This window comes from Hypanus sabinus, chromosome 15 (assembly GCF_030144855.1).
Source record: "Hypanus sabinus isolate sHypSab1 chromosome 15, sHypSab1.hap1, whole genome shotgun sequence".
Lineage (NCBI taxonomy): Eukaryota > Metazoa > Chordata > Chondrichthyes > Myliobatiformes > Dasyatidae > Hypanus > Hypanus sabinus.
The window spans coordinates 19,659,555-19,677,877 of NC_082720.1; the positions used below are offsets into that span (position 1 = coordinate 19,659,555).

Genomic DNA, 18,323 nt, shown 5'->3' on the forward strand with positions numbered 1-18,323 from the left:
TCCCCCTTCTGGTGAGCAGTCTATCTCGATCATGATAGTCATCTTGAAAATATCAGACTATATCCACCTTTGCAAACACAGCACTCTCCACTGAAGGTATATCTTGATTCAAATCCAGATCCTTTAGATATCTCATTCTTTGCTCTTCTGGTATTAGAGCTAGCACACTCTGTTGCTTAATCATGTTGTGAGTTGAGTGCCACCTTTAGCCCAAATGGACACAAGGCCACTGCTTCTTCCTCAGAGGGCATTGACACAAGGCAGACATCAACAGAGAAGCAGCACAAACCCTTATCCACTGTCTCATGGCTGAACTGTTCATCATTTCCCAAGAGCAAAACTGGCATTGTTTGGTGATTAAGTTGCTCAAAGAAATGTACCACCATCCTAAAGTCTGCCATATCTTGTCTGAGTACACCATCAGGCCACTGGAGAAACCTCATCAAATCTACATCTTCCACTGGTACTTTAACCTGATGAAACATTGATCCAATATCTGCCACGGCCACTGCTGGATCTTTCTGAATCTGGTTATGACTCCAATCAATGAGCTAGTAGGATCTGTTCCCTGTGAAAACGGAGTATTAAGGGGTATTTCCTGAAAAGTCATTCCACAGCCAAACACAACACAAAGATTCCCTATTTAGGGGTGGAAAACACCATGATGTGGAATATGTCAGACTTTCCTATCATTGCATTCCAGATCCTCTGCTGACACTCTCAGCATAATCTATGGAGATTACATCTTTCAGGAAAGCTGGGTAGTCAGTGTGAAATGACAAATCCTTCTTAATCCTTTTAGATTTAGAGCATGCTGCTCAGCAACATTACTATTATTTGGCATGTTAATCTTTTACTTTCTGAAAGGTAAATGAATTTGGTAATGGCCATCCACCAGTTTTGTGGAATTTGTAACCAACTCCATGAACTTGTGGTCTTCTCTTGACAAACCAGATTGTTCATCCAGATTGCATTTAGGGAAGTCTGCCTGGAACTGCCACTGCCAAAGCTCATCCAAGTTCAAAACTAAGGTCCTATTAATGGTCATCTCTGGCCGTGTACAATCTTTTCCATCACCATGGTCTCCTTTCAGTGGTCCATTCAAAGTCCAACCCAGCATTGTTCCAATTGCATAGGGTCCATCATTAACACTGTGAATCACTTGCAACGGCTCCAGTGCTTTAGGCACACTTGTCCCTAAAGCAGCTCAATTTCTGAGTCAATCTCTGACAAAAGAACATGTTTCAGCTGAAAATATCCCTGGAAATCTCTCTGTCATGGAATGTTTCCTTTGTGGTCAGGCATACATTTCTGCATATACTGTAGATGTGATGTAGTTCATAATAGTTCTCAATATCTAAGCCAACCATTTCCAATCCTGAAACAATATCATTACTCATGATCTTCTCTTGACCCATGGTGCGTAAGAGAATGTGTGTCCTTTTTTCTGTGAGGTTGAGCTTGTTTATGAGCCCACTGCTGTACTTCCTTGGTCTCAGAAAGCTTAAGTAACCACTGTCTTGTTACCCTTCTGAGACTTCACTTGTACTGGAACTATCCAATCACCATTCCTTGTAAAGTTAGATACCAGGACACTACTCACAGCTGTGTCTGATTCTTTCACAGCTTGTTTTGATTCTGCACCCTTTTCATTAGAATGAATATGAAGTATGCTGGGATGTTTGTCACTGCATATCTTGCATGAAAGACACTTCCTGCAATCCTTGCTGATGTGTCCTGTACACAAACACCCAAAGCAGACACCATTTTCTTTAAGGAAAGCACTCCAGCTAAAGGCACGAGTCCGATGCATGCTCACCCTCGCAGGACGGACAATCCTCTTTGGCTGATGAGACCATTTCCCTTCCAGGTTCAGTTTTAGCTTTACTTTTTAAAGTGGCCACAGAGGTGACAAAGACAGACAGACAGACATACTTTGTTGATCCCGAGGGAAATTGGGTACTTCCCAAAGGAAGCTACTTTAGAATGATATTGTGACTTAGTTCAGCCTACTGCAGGTGAGGTAGCTTCCTGTAGGTAGACAGAATTTTCTGTTCCATGCTAATGTACTCTGTTAAAGCCTGGGCTCTTGGATATCCTTTCTTAAGGTCAACATGCTGGCAACTTCTGGCAAGTTCTCTAGGGCGACCCCTAATGTACAGTTCAAGGAAATAGAGGCAGTTTCTATAGCTGTCAGTCTTGCCTTCAACACTATTTTCAAAAGCCCTCAAGAATGCATAATACTGCAATGAATTGCCATCAAGCATTTGAATTTTAGGTAAAGATGAAATATGTTGCTTTTGTATCATTTAGGTTGTTATTTCATTTTGCTTTCTCATAATATCAATAATATTCTGATTATAGTCTGAAATAAGAGTGCTTCCATGCTGTAAGTAAATGTCCCTGTTAACCCTTTGAGCTCTTCGATACCACATAGGTTCAGAGTGTCTCAATAGTACAGGCTGAGAGTAAACACCTTGAACTACCTCTTGCGGGTCATGTTCATGTTTCACAGGCACTTGAGGAACAAATGGGTCAACATTGATATTGGGTGCTTTGGTTTTCTTCTGTGCCTTTTCAATATAGGAACTCACACCATTGGACTGGCGCACTTTTAGCACTCAGCACACTTGAAGTACTTTCCACATGAACTTTGACCACCTTTGTGGCAATTTCTTCCTGCAACTTAAGCTGCTCCTTCCTTTTCTACAGCTGTTCCTCTTGCTCTTCCAGGACATGTTTGTCCTTCAATAATTGTTGCTGCGTGATTAATGAGGCTAAATCAGCCCCTATTTTAATCTGTGCAGAGGAGGTATTAGATACATAAGATTCTCTGCCTGCAGTTAGAGCACTGACTCTTGACACACTCGGGCCTAGGTCATCTTGTAGTCCTCTGCAATATGTGTAGTAAAAAATGCATTGGAATTTGAGAAACATTGTTTGGTAGAAAGTGAGATCTGTATTCACTTGTTGCAGCAACATGACCTTCAAGGAACATGTTTGGGTCAACCAATATTTCATATCCTCCATGAGTGTAGTGTACTAGAAATCAAAGTTTGCAAAACCGCTGGTTCTGTTTTCTTTCTGTTCAACCTTGGGAAGTAATGAGATCAATCTGAGATGCTGCTTCACAGAGACTAGTCAAGTCCTTAAGAGAAGATCGCACTTGTGATGCTTTTTCCTATTTCCCAAAAGATCCTTAATTGATGGTATTGAACCTTTAATTTTGTTCATGTTTGTTTTATATACCTTTTGAAGACTTTCAATTCTACCTGCTAAAGCTTTCAAAATATGTTTAATTTCTCTTTTGCAAACCCAACTGCAGGGTTGTTGGTGCCAGTTCCATGCTTCATACACTCATGTTGTGTAGCTTGCAATTAACTCTTTATTTGCCACTGCACCACCGATTATTGATTAAATATTAGAACAAACTGTCCGTGCGAACAGAGGGCTTAAACCAGACGGAACAGACAACCTTCAATTCATATGTCAGCAACTAGAATATTTCAGCACTTCAATAAAACAAAACGATGTGCCTTCAGGCAAACACCACAGAACCCCTTATGGACGAGCAGCGCTGACCATTCAAAACTACGTTCAAGCCACAAATCCACAAAAGGTCTTTACTTCCAGCCAGTTCCTTGCTCTGGCTTCTCAGTGTTGCGATTGCAATTTCGCCAGTGGGCCTGAGGCAAGCCTTTGCCGTAGACTTGGTGTTTGTTTGGTATAATTTTCTTTTGTTGACAAAACGTAGTGATTACTTTAAAAGAAATCCAAAGCCTCTCAGAGATTTGATGCAGGAGATCTACACTATATGATGTGCTTCCAGAATAACGAAGTGCCAAGATCAAGAAAAGTACTTTCAATCCTTTATTACGAAACCAGCAAAGATGAATGATCGTGTAGCGATTTTAAAAAACTAGCGAAAGTAAATTAGCAATATAGCGATTTCAGCATTCAAGCCAGTGTAACTAAACATTCTAATTTGCTGTACCAGAATTAGCAGTCTAGTTGTACTTAAGCAATTCAACAGCATCCCGATTAGCGTAACTAAGGAGTTGAATGAAATTGGTATAGCTAGTGAAAATGTATCACCCCTTATGGCTTACCCCCTTTCAACTAAACTAGACATGAATATGTAACTGTGCTCAGTTGTTCTACCATGCCCCAGCACACGCGACAGCTTACCATAATAAAGGCACCACAAAATACAATGCAGACAGGAAATAGGTACATAGCTCCAACGGACAGAGAATAGATATGTGGCTACTACATTAATTTAAAAAATTGGTAGCTTGTGCAAGTTGCAACACCAATACAGTCATCAATGTAAAGGAGAAGGTTTGGAACAGGGACTGCTTCATATAGCTAACAAACAGTCAAAGCTGGGGTCTACTGATGCCCCGTGGCTACACGTTTGATTTGTAGAAAGTGACTGGAGTCAAAGGGGAAGTTGTTTAAGGACAAATTCAAGGTGGTTGAGAGTGTTGGTGGAGAGGAACTGTTCAGATCTTTGCCGTAGAAAGGAGAGAGATTCTGCTTCTTTCTACAACAAAGATGGCAGTGTATAAATGGTGGGCACTATGGTAAAGATGAGGCAGTAGGGGTAGCGGTATCGGAATTTATCCAAAAGGTGAAGAGCTTGAGGTGGCAAAGGACTGGTTGAGGGAAGACAAGATGGAATATGGGGAGGTATGAGGAGATTTGTTCAGTGGGGTAAGAGAAGGCAGACACAGGCCAGACCTGCCTGTTGACCTTGGGTAAAAGAATGAAGAAGTTGGGGGTTAAAACATTTTCAGGTTAGAGATAGTGGAGGAGAGATCCGATGTAATGAAATCCGTGACAGTGCAGGAGCTGATATAGTTTGTTGTTGGGGTCATCGCCCAGGGTCTGATACACCAGAGAGCTGTTGTCTGGCCCCTGCAAAGTAGAGGTCGGTCTGGTAGACGACAAAGGCACTACCTTTGTGGGTTTGATGACCAGCTTGCAATTTGTCCGAATTGAATGAAGAGCTGCGCTTTTGGAGTGGTGGAGCAGAGTGGGAGGAGCAGTGAGGGCTCCTTGCAGAAGAAATAACCAAGGAAGCAGAGAGTATTAAGACAGGCTGTATGTCATGGTGGGCCTGCAACCTGATGAGGTTTTGGTGCACAGGTACAAGAGTGAAGCCTTTGATGAGGATTGACTGCTCAGCAACAGAGAAAGGATGGTTGGGCCTGAAGAAGAGGCTGATGCTGAGGAGTCAGCAGAGGTTCAAGCTGGAGCAAGGATTGGGGTCAGAAGAAGCAGTTGAGGGTAATAGGAGGGGAAGCAGCAGGTAGTGTGGGACTGGGTGGTGTACAAGATCAGAATGTGGGGAGCTGTGTTGAGAACAGAGGTTGGAAGGAAGTTGGAGTGCTGGGAACTTGGAGCTGGTTGGGAGCGTGAGGTGGTCCTGACATCTTTGGAACAGCAAGGAAGTCTGGGTGGATCTTCAGCTGCCTGGAGACAGGCACGTTTCCCGCTCTTCGTGAAGGTCAGGAATTGAATTACCCTTATTATTTACATCCTTCAAATACATGAGGAGGTAAAGATCTTTACATTACGTCTCTGTCTAAATGTGCAATTATAGTAATTTACAATAAACATTACGTACAACAGGATAGTCAATATAACATAGAAATACAGTTGAGTCACCATGAATTAAACAGTCTGATGGCCTGGTGGAAGAAGTTATCCCGGAACCTGTTGGTCCTGGTTTTCATGGTGCGGTACCGTAGAATAGAACACGGAGATCTGCTGATTGAAGGAGTTGTTCTGGCAAAGGGCAGATAAGAATTATAGACCACTGGGCATTTTGGAAAATTAAACCCAGAGCTATATGAAAGAAAGAGAAAGGGCTAGAGGTAACAACGTATGGTAGAACATAGGACACAGGGAAAGTTGCTAGGAGTACTGGTGAAGGAATACATGCACCTGAGATCCTGGCTTGGTCAAACTGGAAGGCCTGGAAAAAGTGCTGGAGGCCACATTGGGTGAGATAGTGGTAAAGGAAGGTACATGGCTCAGGAAGAATACGTGGCTGTGGGTGTGAGTCTTGGTAAGAATGCATTTGCAAAGCCAGAAAACAGTAGGAACCATAGATGGGAAACAGTGAAACAGAGCCTTGCAGAACTTCAGTTGGAGAGACAAGAAAAACCTCTTAAACTAAAGAGACTTTGCAGTGGAGTCGTACAATGGAGACAGAAGAGGCTGTATGAGAATGAGAACTGATTGAGCCATTTCATTCAAGAAAGGTGCTTAAGGCTGACTGCCAATATACACGGAATAAAGAGAAGACGATTTGATTAGAGAACCTGAAATGTACACTCCGTGGCCACTTAACCACACCTGAACACCTCATTAGAATTTGAACCAGGTTTAATATCAGCAGCATATGTCATGAAATTTGGTAATCTAGTGACATCAGTACGATGCAATACATGATAATATAGGGAAAAATAACTAAATCAATTACAGTAAGTATATATATGTGTATTAAATAGTTAAATTAAAAATAGTGCTAAACAGAAATAGTAACAGTGAGGTAGTATTCCTGGGTTCAATGTCCATTTAGGAATCGGATGGCAGAGGGGAAGAAGCTACTTCTAAATCGCTGATAGTGTGCCTTCAGGATTCTGTACCTCCTTCCTGATGGTAACTGAGAAGAGGGCATGTCCTGGTTTTTAGGGGTCCGTAATGATGGATGCTGCCTTTCTGAGGCACCATTCCTTGGATACTATGGAAGCTTGTTCCCAAGATGGAGCTGTTGAATTCAGTAACTTTCTGTAGCTTCTTTCAATCCTGTGCAGTAGCCCTCCCATACCAGACAGTGCTACAGCCTGTCAGAATGCTCTCTATGGTACATCTGTAGAAGTTTTTGAGTGTCTTAAGTGACAAACCAAATCTCCTCAAACTCCCAATGTAATATAGCTGCTGTCTTGCCTTCTTTACAGCTGCATCAATCTGTTGGGACAAGATTAGATCCTTAGAAATCCTGACACCCTGGAACATGAAATTGCTCACTCTCTCCACTTCTGAACCCTCTAAGATCAGTTTGTGATCCATCATCCTACCTTTTCTGAAATCCACATTCAGCTCTTCAGTCTTATTGACGTTGACTGTGAGGTTGTTGCTGCAACACCACTCAACTAGCTGGTATTTCTCACTCCTGTACGCCCTCCCGTCTCCACCTGAGATTCTGCCACAATTTTTTTTTATCATCAACAAATTTATAGATGGCATTTGAGCTATACCTAGCCACACAGTCATGAGTATAGAAAGAGTAGAGCAGTGGGTTAAGCGCACATTCCTGAGATGCGCCAGTATTAATCGTCATTACGGAGGACTTATTAATGCCAATCCACACAGATAGTGATCTCCTGGTTAGGAAGTCAAGGATCCTATTGCAAAAGGAGGTACAGAAACCCAGATTCCATAGCTTATCAATCAGGACTGTAGAAATGATGGTGTTAAATGCTGAGCTATAGTTGATGAACAGCATCCTGATGAAGGTATTGTCCAAGTGATCTAAGGCCGTGTGAAGAGCCATTGAGATTGCATCTGCCATAGATCTCTTGTAGCAATAGGCAAGTTGCTGAGGCAGGAGTTGATTCTAGCCATAACCAACCTCTCAAAGCATTTCATTACCATGGATGTGGATGCTACTGGACGATGGTCATTAAGGCAGCTCACACTACTCTTCTTGGCACTGGTATAATTATTGCCCTTTTGAAGCAGGTGGGAACTCATGACCATAGCAGCAAGAGATTTGAAGTGTCCTTGAATAAATCCATCAGTTGGTTGGCACATATTAATGCAAATATCTAGTCATCCAATCATCTGGTAGCAAATCAATGCATATATGCATGTAGACGTGGTCAAGGTGTTCAATTGTTGTTCGGACCAAACATCAGAATGGCTAAGTAATGTGATCGAAGTGACTTTGACCATGGAATTATTATTGGTGCCAGATGGGGTGGTTTGAGTATCTCAGAAATGGCTGATCTCCTGGGATTTTCTTGCATAGCAGTCTAGAACTTACAGCAGTCTAGAATTTACAGAGAATGATGCAAAAAAAAAACAAAAATAAAACATCTAGTAAGTGATAACTTTGTTAATGAGAGAGGTCAGAGCTGTTTCAGGATCAGAATCAAGTTTAATATCACTGGTATATATTGTGAAATTTGTTCTTTTGCAGCTGCAGTACATTGCAATATATAATAATAAAAAAAACAAATTACAATATGAAATATGTAGCATATGTGTAATATATGAAACCCCACTGGTTTCCTTGGCTGCGTAAGTCTAGGGAAGACACACTCTGGTCCCATCAAACCCATGAGTTTGAGATAACTCTCCCACTCCAAACCCCGGCTTGTGTGGATGCTGTGTAATTTGCCCCTGTTACAACTCAGTGCCAAGAAATAGCAGACAGCACACTGCATACGATTAAAGGAATTACATGTTTAAGTCTTGTCTTAACTAAAGGGTTAGGAAAGAAAAAAAACAAAGGGGGCCCATTATAATTAAACAGTCGGAGTTCAATTCACTGATCCTCAATCAATCTTGGTGCCCGGCTCCATCAAATCACAATCTCCCCACCGGGTCTTATCCTACGACTGGTTCCCTCCAGCATCTTCTCTCTTCATCTCAAAGATTTCAAAGGTACATTTAAAGTTAGATTAATGTATACAATATTCATCCTGAAATTCTTTTTCTTTGCAACCATCCATGAAAACAGAGGAGTGCCCCAAAGAATAAATGACTGGTAAAAGTTAGAACCCCAAAGTCCCCGCAGCTCCCCCTCCCACACGTAAGCAGCAGCAATGCAACAACCCCCCCCACCACCAGCGAAAAAAGCATCAGCGCCTGAGTACTCAAACGTGCAGCAAAACATCAATTAAAACACAGATTTGCAGTACTCCAAAGACTACTCAATCACCCAGTATTTGACTTACCACAGGCTCTCTCTTTCTCTCTCTCTAAAACGGGAAAAAGAGGTGTCCCCATTTCACAGGGAGACATAATAAACAACTCACTGATTTATGGTATTAAAAGCCCATAGCCTCGCCTTTTCTGAGCTCTGTGCCCAAAGAACTCGGATCTCTGGGTACACAGCCAGCAGTCAGCTTGCGGCTTTCGACCTTCCGTCTCACGCGACACACTGAATTCCTGCAGCGACTTGAGTCCACCCACCTCCAGAGCCACGAGATCCCAGAACTCTGAAGAAGACTAATCTCCTACGCCGTATCCTTGGCATATCGAATAACGGCCAGTCATAAAACCCCGAGAGCAGGTCCCATTCTCACAAAGAACTGAAGTCAGCGTGTAACTCCAGGTCAGGGTCTTCAAAAGAACCCTGAAGGGGAAGAAGAGAGATATTAAAGATTGAAAAAAAAACTGTTTCCGAAGATGTAAGCAAAGGAGTCGCCTTTAGGCGCTGTTGTCTCTCCTAAGCTCCTCTCTCGCTGATCAAAAGACCCAGCTCACATTCCAAAGCTCTCATTATCTCTAACCATAACCCAAACATTGCTTCTGCAGAAAGACCATTACATTAGCAGTGAATCCTTTCCCAGGTTGTGTTACATATATATATTGTGTTACACACACATAGTGGATTCTGGTTAATTGAGACTCATTGAAACCAGTACATTTTTTGCCCATTTAAGCTGCTGGCCCAATTAGCCAGTTTCATGGAAATAGTTAAAAAAGTATAAAAAAGACAAACCAGTGTCTAACTGAGAAACAAATTAAGCATTTAAATGAAAAACAGAACAAATTAGAACATTGGTAATACCACTGCCATACTGTAAAACTGTGTATTAGTTCCTAATAGTTTTCGATGGAGCAAATCATCCAGTGTACACTGTCGTGTTCTTTTGATTTACTGTAAGTTAACAAAATCAACACAGACACCTAACGCAGATAATGAATTGCCTTCCTACATTAAGTCAAAATTTTAAAAAATTTATCAAAACTCACTGCTTTTTGAATTTGGCGTCCGTCAGCCCAAATTGACTCACAACTGACGCTATTTAAAAACTGTTCACTCTGTAGTGTCTAATGGCCACACAAGTGCAGAAACTGCTCAGCAACAGTCCCTTGTCCCAATATGTTGTAACTATGTTGTTTTGTGCAGGTCTTGTAGCTTTAGTTTTTGGTCTTGTTTCATCTGGTGGATTTGGAGCTCCTTTCCAGGAAACGCGCTAAGATGATAGCGCGATATTAATACGCAGCAGCCTCTCTGGACTCTAGATTGGGGATTGCCAAACATTATGTGGATTTTCTTGTGTAGTCCGTTTTGTCATATGCTTTTGTGATATCATTCTGGGGGAACGTTGTCTCCGTTTTTAACTGCATTGCATTTGTGGTTTCTAAATGACAATAAACTGAATCTGAATCTGAATAGTGTTCCAAATAAGTGAAGGAAATCCCGGCTATTTTGTTGACTAGTTTTTGTTCTTTAAGAGTTGTTCCAAATGAGCAGCTGCCCCAATTAACCGATGGCCCAATTAAGTGGAATCTCTGCATGTATGCATGAGGATAAGTTAAATAAGCCCTGCAAGAAAAGAAAAACTAGTGAGGTAGTGTACGTGGGTTCATTGTCCATTCAGAAATCTGATGGTGGGGGGGAAGAAGCTGTTTCTAAAATGTTGAGTATGTGTCTTCAACTCCTGTACCTCTTCCCTGATGGTAGCAATGAGAAGAGAACATGTCCAGGGTGATGTGGGTCCTTAATGATGGATGCTGCCTTTTGAAGATGTCCTTGATGTTGGAGAGCTTATTGCCCATGGCTGAGCGGGCTGAATCTGCAACTTTCTGCTGCTTTTTCTGATCCTGTGCAGTGGCCCCTCCATGCCAGAGACGCTGATGTAACCAGTTAAAATGCTCTCCATGGTATATCTGTAGAAATTCGTGAATGTATTTGGAGGCATACCAAGTCTCCTCAAACTGCTAATGAAATATAGCCACTGCTGTGCCTTCTTTGTAATTACATCAATATGTTGGGCCCAAGATAGGTCCTCAGAGTGTTGATTCCCTGGAACTTGGCACCGCTCACCCTTTCCACTGCTGATCCCTCGATGAGGACTAGTTTGTGTTCCACACACTTCCCCTTCCTGAAGTCCACAATCAACTCCTTGGTTTTACTGATGTTGAGTGGAAGGTTATTGTTGTGACACCACTCAACCAGCTGATCTTTCTAACTCCTGTATGCCTTCTCATCTCCTTTTGAAATTCTGACAAAATAGTTGTGTTATCAGCATAGATGGCATTTGAGCTGTGCCTCGCCACACAGTTGTGGGTGTAGAAAGAGCAGAGCAATGGGCTGAGCATGCACCTTTGAGGTATACCAGCATTGTTTGTCAGCAAGGAAAAAATGTTATTTCCGATCTGCGCTGTGATCTCCCAATGAGGAAGTCAAGGATCTAGTTGAAGAGGAAGGTACAGAGATCCAGCTTGTTCCTGTCAGCTGATGGGAAGGTGACAGTAACTCAAGTAACCATCCTTTACGACAGAGATGTGCAGAAGAGCATCTTCCAATGCATATCACCTTGAACCTTGAAGTGGATGGGCTACAGTGACAAAAGACTATGAACGTACGGTCAAGGCTACTTTAATAGGTTCGGGGGTACCTACTAAACTGCCCATTGAGTGTATAGTGGCAGCAATCAAGTTCAGATGAATCCTGGATTTAGCTGGATAGTCCGGTTTAAGAGTGTGGGAGAAGGGGCAGGTCGGAGGAAAGGAGGAAGGGAAGATCATTTATTTCTGCTTACTCTTGTGTCACTGGACCAGAAGACTATTGGAACTGCAGACTGGACAGGAGGTAGAAAAGGGTGTGCACAACTAATATTTGTATAAAATCTCTATGTAGCTTAGTTACATGAAATACTTATGTTTGAGTTCTGGTAGGCACTGTAAAGTCTCAGTCCATTAAACGGAACAGGTCATCTCTGGGTAACAAACAAGTAGCATTTTTACAAATGTTCCTAAGTGGATTTTGTCCATAAGTCAGAAAATATGCAAAAATTACCCCAAAGTCACATCTGCACATAATTGTAATGAATAGCATCAGAAGTCTATATGACTGATAAGGAAGAAGAACTACCAAAAGTGGTGAGAGTGGAAACTAGTTCTGTGGTTCATTAAATGAACACATGAAAGCACTTAGGACCTTAGAATTTAATAATGTTATGGAAATTCATTTGTATGTATGGGTATCTGTAGCTTAGAAGGATCAAAGTTCATCATGTTTCTTGGGTTTTCCGGTCTTGACAAAGATCTCAATCTTCTCATGACCAGAGTCAGTCCTAAACAGACTACTTCTTTCCTAACATTGTGCAATTACTTAGCTGCAGTTTACTGTTATGCTTACAGTACAGTGTCTCCTCAGCACATCTTCAAGGATTCAGAAACTTTCCTAGTCTATAGCAGTTGAAATTGAATCATCATCTTCATTGCATTGTGAGTGCTGGCTTACCTTTCACGTCTTATCCATAGCAGCCTAAGATATTTTTGGTTATGACTTCACTCTGTAAAATGGCAGAATAGGAACAAAATTTTGCTTTTTTAATGGTTTTGGATCCGTTATTATTTTATTGTGTGTATGTGTGCCTACAAATTCCAATTCAATCAAGAATCCTATCTTATCAGTTAAGCATACAGAGTCTGTGACGGGATCAAAGGGAATTGTTCATTGTCAAGACAAAGCGGATAGTCTGGTTTGGGCATCACAACAGCAGATGTCACCTAATCACTGTGTGCAGTTTTAATCAACTCTGCCTCTACTTGAGACTCCAACTAGACTTAGGCATGGAGTGAATTAGCTTAATGTGCATTTGGGCTTCGTGTAGTAATGCACCCTTGATCATACATGCATTTTACTCCTGAAACTTTATCTAAATATGACTTGAAAGTCCAATTTTAGCTCTTGAACAGAGTCAAAAAGCAAACCTTGTCCTTGTTCTATTTGGGAAGAAGAGTAATGACAGTGTAAGAGTAGGAAATGGGAAGGATGCAGCTGTCTGCTCTGTGAACAGTCGTTTGAGAGAAAAGCAAGACATATTAGGAGCACTAGTGTGAAAGGTGGCAGCAGCAGAACAAATGAGACACAGAAAGAGGGAGAATGGAATAGAGTCCTTGCAGGAAAGCAGTTAGGAGGAGGAGCAGTTCAGGGGTACAGATCATATTTTCCAGCTGATCGACAGTAGAGCAACTAGACTCCTCATGAGCAATTGCAGTACATACATGAATAGATTTTAAAGGAATAATTGATCAGTTGCCAGAAATGTGACTTTTCTATAAATAAAAGGTATTTCATGGAATAGTGGAGAGGAATTGGCTAAAAGATAATTTGAAGAGGACAATAATGATATGGAGACACCAGTTGCAAATAACATTCACCAGTGTTATCCCAAGTCATCATCAGCCATAACTTCTTCAGCTGTGGCCATTTTCAAAGTTTGCTTCTCTCTGCCTCCAACTCAGCATAAAGCCCCTTTTACCTCCTGTCCAAGATGCATAGATGGTCTATCTGACTGACTGTTCATTTGTCAAGTGTGTACAGCTTGACCCCCTTTATCTTAGAAACATAGAAAACCTACAGCACAATATAGGCCCTTCGGCCCACAAAGCTGTATGGAACATGTCCTTACCTTAGAAATTACCTATGGTTACCCATAGCCCTTTATTTTTCTGAGCTCCATGTACCTATGCAAAAGTCTCTTAAAAGACCCTATCGTATCCGCTCCCACCACTGTCACTGGCAGACCTTTCCACGCACTCACCACTCTCTGCGTAAAAAGCTTACCCCTGATATCTCCTCTGTACCTACTTCCAAGCACTTTAAAACTATGCCCTCTTGTGCTAGCCATTTCAGCCCTCTGAATATCCACATGATCAATGCCTCTCATCATCTTATACACCTCTGTCAGGTCACCTCTCGTCCTCCATTGCTCCAAGGAGAAAAGGCTGAGTTCACTCAACCTGTTTTCATAAGGTATGCTCCCCAATCCAGGCAACATCCTTGTAAATCTCTCTGAACCCTTTCTATGGCTTCCACATCCTTCCTGTAGTGAGGTGACCAGAACTGAGCACAAGTGGGGTCTGACCACGGTCCTAAATAGCTGCAACATTACCTCTCGGCTCCTAAACTTAAACTTTAACTTAAACTTAATATCCTAGCTGATGCCGCAAGATGCCACTATTGTTTTAGATGCTCCAGTCCAATCATTTCACTTTGGGGGTCATCTCATTCTGCCTCCATCGGGACCATCTCCTTGTTGGAATAGTGACCCGGCCAATTCATTCTGACTCCCTGCTACCTGGCAGAAGTTTGGCAAGCCAAATGAGCTGGGAGACAGCCCTTCAAGTATCAATTTGTGGATATACTTCCCTCCCTTCCCCACCCTATCAGCCTACACTTACTGCAGTTGTTGTCTTGATCCAGAAGCAAGTACGTAGAAGCTGAAAACGAATGATTGTGTTCAAATTTGTAGTGTTAGTTAAAAAGGAAACTGCCATTACCTCTAAATTGTAGCTCTCTCATTTCATTTAGTGAACTTCAGCAACTCCTTTCTGAAGGTATGAGGAACACCTAAGGAATCCCAGGGCTTTTGTTTGCTCTGCCAAATGACGTGCATGTGAGAATTTAGAATAGGACTTTTACCTCAGTAATTGGAGAATGTTCAGTTGAAGATCAACTTCATGATTTAAATACATAAATTAGATTAACTTATCAGTTGACTACTTACAATTGAAATTGCTATCTTTTAGTGAAACATTTCCTGCTGTGGGATCTGAATTATATTTTCCAGCAGCTTATCCACTATATATTTTCAATTTTTCTTCAGTCTTATTCCTATCTAATCTTTAATGTCAGGTTGTCTCCAAAATTAATTCATCCCTCATTTTTCAAATTACTGTTTTGTGTTGGGAACAAAATCTCCATTCTTTTTCATCTCACGTTCTCTCTTGACTTTTCATTGCTTTCCTGTATTCTCATATGTTCCTATTTTCTTTGTCCCATTTATTCTGTCTTAATTCTCTTTCTTTCACTTCCCTCTATCAGCTGGAGTGACTCTTCACCTGAGTGTTGTGTTCACATTTCTGAGGCCAGGGGTTCAGGACTCAAGAATTGGTTCCGATCAGATCTCACTGGGTTTTACATGGGCTTCTTTCCTCTTTTATGAACTGCAGGAATAAACTTCTTCTGCAAGAAAGCTCTTTCCAGCTTGTTTAAGCGAATTCCACAAAATCTCTCCAAGCTATTTCTTCCCCAGGGTAGTAAGGTTAAGGAGTTATCCAGTAATGCTTCAAGATCACTATTAATGTACTTGGCAAAGAAATAAGAGCAATATTTATGTAAAACTGGGCCTAAACAGATAGTTATAGTCTGCAGGTAAAATTCCCGTGGGTCTGTGATTTATGTTTTGAGAGTCCCTTCATCTGGACCCTTCAGGACCTCAACCCAAAACATGGACTATCCATTTTCCCCCATGTTGTTTAGCCAACTCTTTTCAAAGTTCCAGCATCTGCTATTTCTTGTAAGAAAACAAAGACTTGTTCTTGTACAAAATCTCCTGCAACCTCAGAAGTCCCAAGTTTTATATGCATTAAAATACTTTCAGTGTGGGATGTGCTAAAATATAACAAAAGTGGAGCTTTATTCTCTGTGTAAGCAAATATAATTTATTTACGAGAATAATAGGCAGTAGTCACTTCTCAATCTCCGTTCTACATGTGAATCATTAAATTACGTCTACACTTCCCACAAAGAGTAAAAGCATTTCTGTTTGTTTTTTCTCCTCTCTGTAAAGTACAACCAAAAGGCATGGATGGCATTTACAAATTATGTTTCTCTGTTCTTCTCTCTCTCATCACCTCCATGATTTTTTTCCTGACCTTTGGTCTTTCCTTCAGTGGGTATTTCATCTGAGTACAGGCAATGTCCAGTGGGATCCTTCTCCGTGTATGAGACTACAGCAACCTGATTTTATTCTAATCTAGCTGAAGCTGCACCACCAATGTGACCCCCCTCCAGTGCCTATGCCTGTGCTCTGATCTCCTCTATCCCCCAGGGATTCTTCCCTCTTCTGGGTCCAAGTTGACAGCACAGCCTCAGTGTGGGACATACCCACTATTCTGCTGTAAAACAATATTGAAAATAAAGACACAGATGGCCAGAAATCTGAAAGGAGAACGGAAAATGCTGCAAATACTTGGCCAGTAGGGCAGCATCTGTAGACAGAGAGGTAGTTAACTTCGCAGGTTGGAGACAGCTGGCTCCGATGTTCTCAGACCTGGAATATTAACTGTTTCTTTGTCTCCATGGGTGCTACCTGGCTGACTGAATGATTTCATGATCTTTTGCTTTTAATATCATTCTGGAGGGAATGGGGAGGCTCCCCATCCTGTGTCTGCGTTTTGACTTCTGGGGTGGGCTGGGGTGGGGGGGGGGGGGGAGGTTATATGTGCAACATCTATGAGATGCCCCAGGGTTTGGGAATTTTGCAGGAATTCTAAGGGAGAAGCGGGCTGTGGACGGGTTTCGAAAGGAGCATCTGAAAGTCGAGCAGTACTCGTCAGAGGGCCTGGACTGAATAATGGACTTGCAAGGTGGGAGTGGGAGGTCCCCGCGGAGTAGCACTGCTATCAGGAGTGGAAATGTGATTAATAGATCAAACAAAGTGCAGAGATAACTGAAAGCCTGAGTCAGGCGGAATGGGACGAAGATCCTTAACCGGAACAACTCGTACAAGTACGCGTATTTCTTGGAGTGAAATCCGAGAGGCAAACGGGTAGGTCCGACACGGGGGGTAACTGCGGAAAGAGTATTGCAGGTGGTTTAACCTGCCCTAATATTCCTAATAACTGAACATAAAAACAGCAGACTTACCTGTTGATTGCAGGACAGGCGACGCGTTTTCGGTTCTCAGCTCCGCCTCTTTTTTCGCTGTGGTTGGACACCGCTGCTCTCGGAGTTCCCAGGCAGTGTGGCGGAGGGCTGCCGGGATCGGCACTCTCAGAGGGGAGACGCTTCAGTACCGGACAGGATGGGTGGTAAGCAGACTAAGGAAGAACCCAAAGGTAAAACGGAACGATATCTGTTAGAATGTAGGGATTGTGAATGTGAGAAAACTCGGTACTTACTGTATAAACTCCCAATCTTGATGCACTCATACGATTTTATCTCACGCTTCCCGAATGCGTTAACATAGAAACATAGAAAATAGGGGCAGGAGTAGGTCATTCGGCCGTTCGAACCTGCACCGCCATTCAGTATGATCATGGCTGATCATCCAACTCAGAACCCTGTACCTGCTTTCTCTCCATACCCCCGAACCCTTTAGCCACAAGGGCCATAGCTAACTTCCTCGTAAATATAGCCAATGAACCAGCCTCAACTGTTTCCTGTGGCAGAGAATTCCACACATTCACCACTCTCTCTGTGAAATTTTTCCTCATCTCGGTCCTAAAAGGCTTCCCCTTTATCCTTAAACTGTGACCCCTCGTTCTGGACTTCCCCAATATCGGAACCAATCTTCCTGCATCTAGCCTGTCCAATCCCTTTAGAATTTTATACGTTTCAATAAGATCCCCCCTCAATCTTCTAAATTCCAGTGAGTATAAGCCCAGTCGATCCAGTCTTTCTTCATATGAAAGTCCTGCCATCCCATCAAAAGCATCTAAAGAGTTTATATGTGTCGAACGACAATAATTGATATGTCTATTAATGAGTACGAAATGTATTATTAATTCGTAACAATTTGCTACTATTTATTTGATCTGGTACCAACTGAGTATATTGATGCTTAATATTTACAAGGCATCAGGGGCGATTGTTGCTGCTGCACCCATCCGCTCAGGTGCCGAGGGTGGAGGAGGGAGCCTTGGGAGGGTCAGGAGGTGAGGTGTTCAGAACGGTTGGCTGGTTTTATCCTGTTCCGTGAGGATGGCAGATTCTGGACGGTGTCGCACTTATTTTGTCTTGAACCCCCCTCTGTCTTTCACTTCCCTCCATCATTTGGAGTGAAACTGCTTCCGAGTGTTGGATTCACACTGGCTCAGGATTCAAGAGCTGGTTCAGCTCAGATCTCATTGTGTTTATGCGTGCTCTTTTAAGAACTGTAGTGAACCATGGGAGTCTTTGCTATTCCATTTGACACTCAACTTCCTGCAGAATTCTCAATAGTCTGCCTTCAGGTAAGCGTTAAGTTTTTCTAAGAAATCCCAAAGGCTTGAACTAAAACATCCCACTACATGTTCTTTATATCTATTTAATTCTGATGATCAGATCTGTTCAA

The 18,323-nt window shown here is 42.2% G+C and overlaps 1 protein-coding gene and 1 long non-coding RNA gene across 3 annotated transcripts in view; one reads left to right on the forward strand and one right to left on the reverse strand.

Annotated features, from left to right (window-relative positions):
* Positions 1-8,889: 8,889 nt before the first annotated feature.
* LOC132405348 (uncharacterized) lies at positions 8,890-17,061 on the reverse strand. Its single transcript, XR_009515825.1, has 3 exons — positions 16,916-17,061; positions 12,500-12,551; positions 8,890-9,376 (listed from the first exon to the last, which is right to left on the reverse strand). It is a non-coding gene; the product is annotated as an uncharacterized LOC132405348 (long non-coding RNA).
* The window catches only part of LOC132405347 (E3 ubiquitin-protein ligase NEURL3-like), a 28,874-nt gene continuing 27,088 nt past the window's right edge, over positions 16,538-18,323 (forward strand). For both annotated transcript variants that reach the window (XR_009515824.1, XM_059990082.1), the window contains exons 1-2: positions 16,538-16,817; positions 16,929-17,106. Coding sequence is in view for 1 of the 2 variants with exons in the window: in XM_059990082.1 (XP_059846065.1) it covers positions 17,073-17,106 (34 nt within the window). In the remaining variant the exon portion in view is untranslated. The remainder of the gene's footprint in view (positions 16,818-16,928; positions 17,107-18,323) is intronic.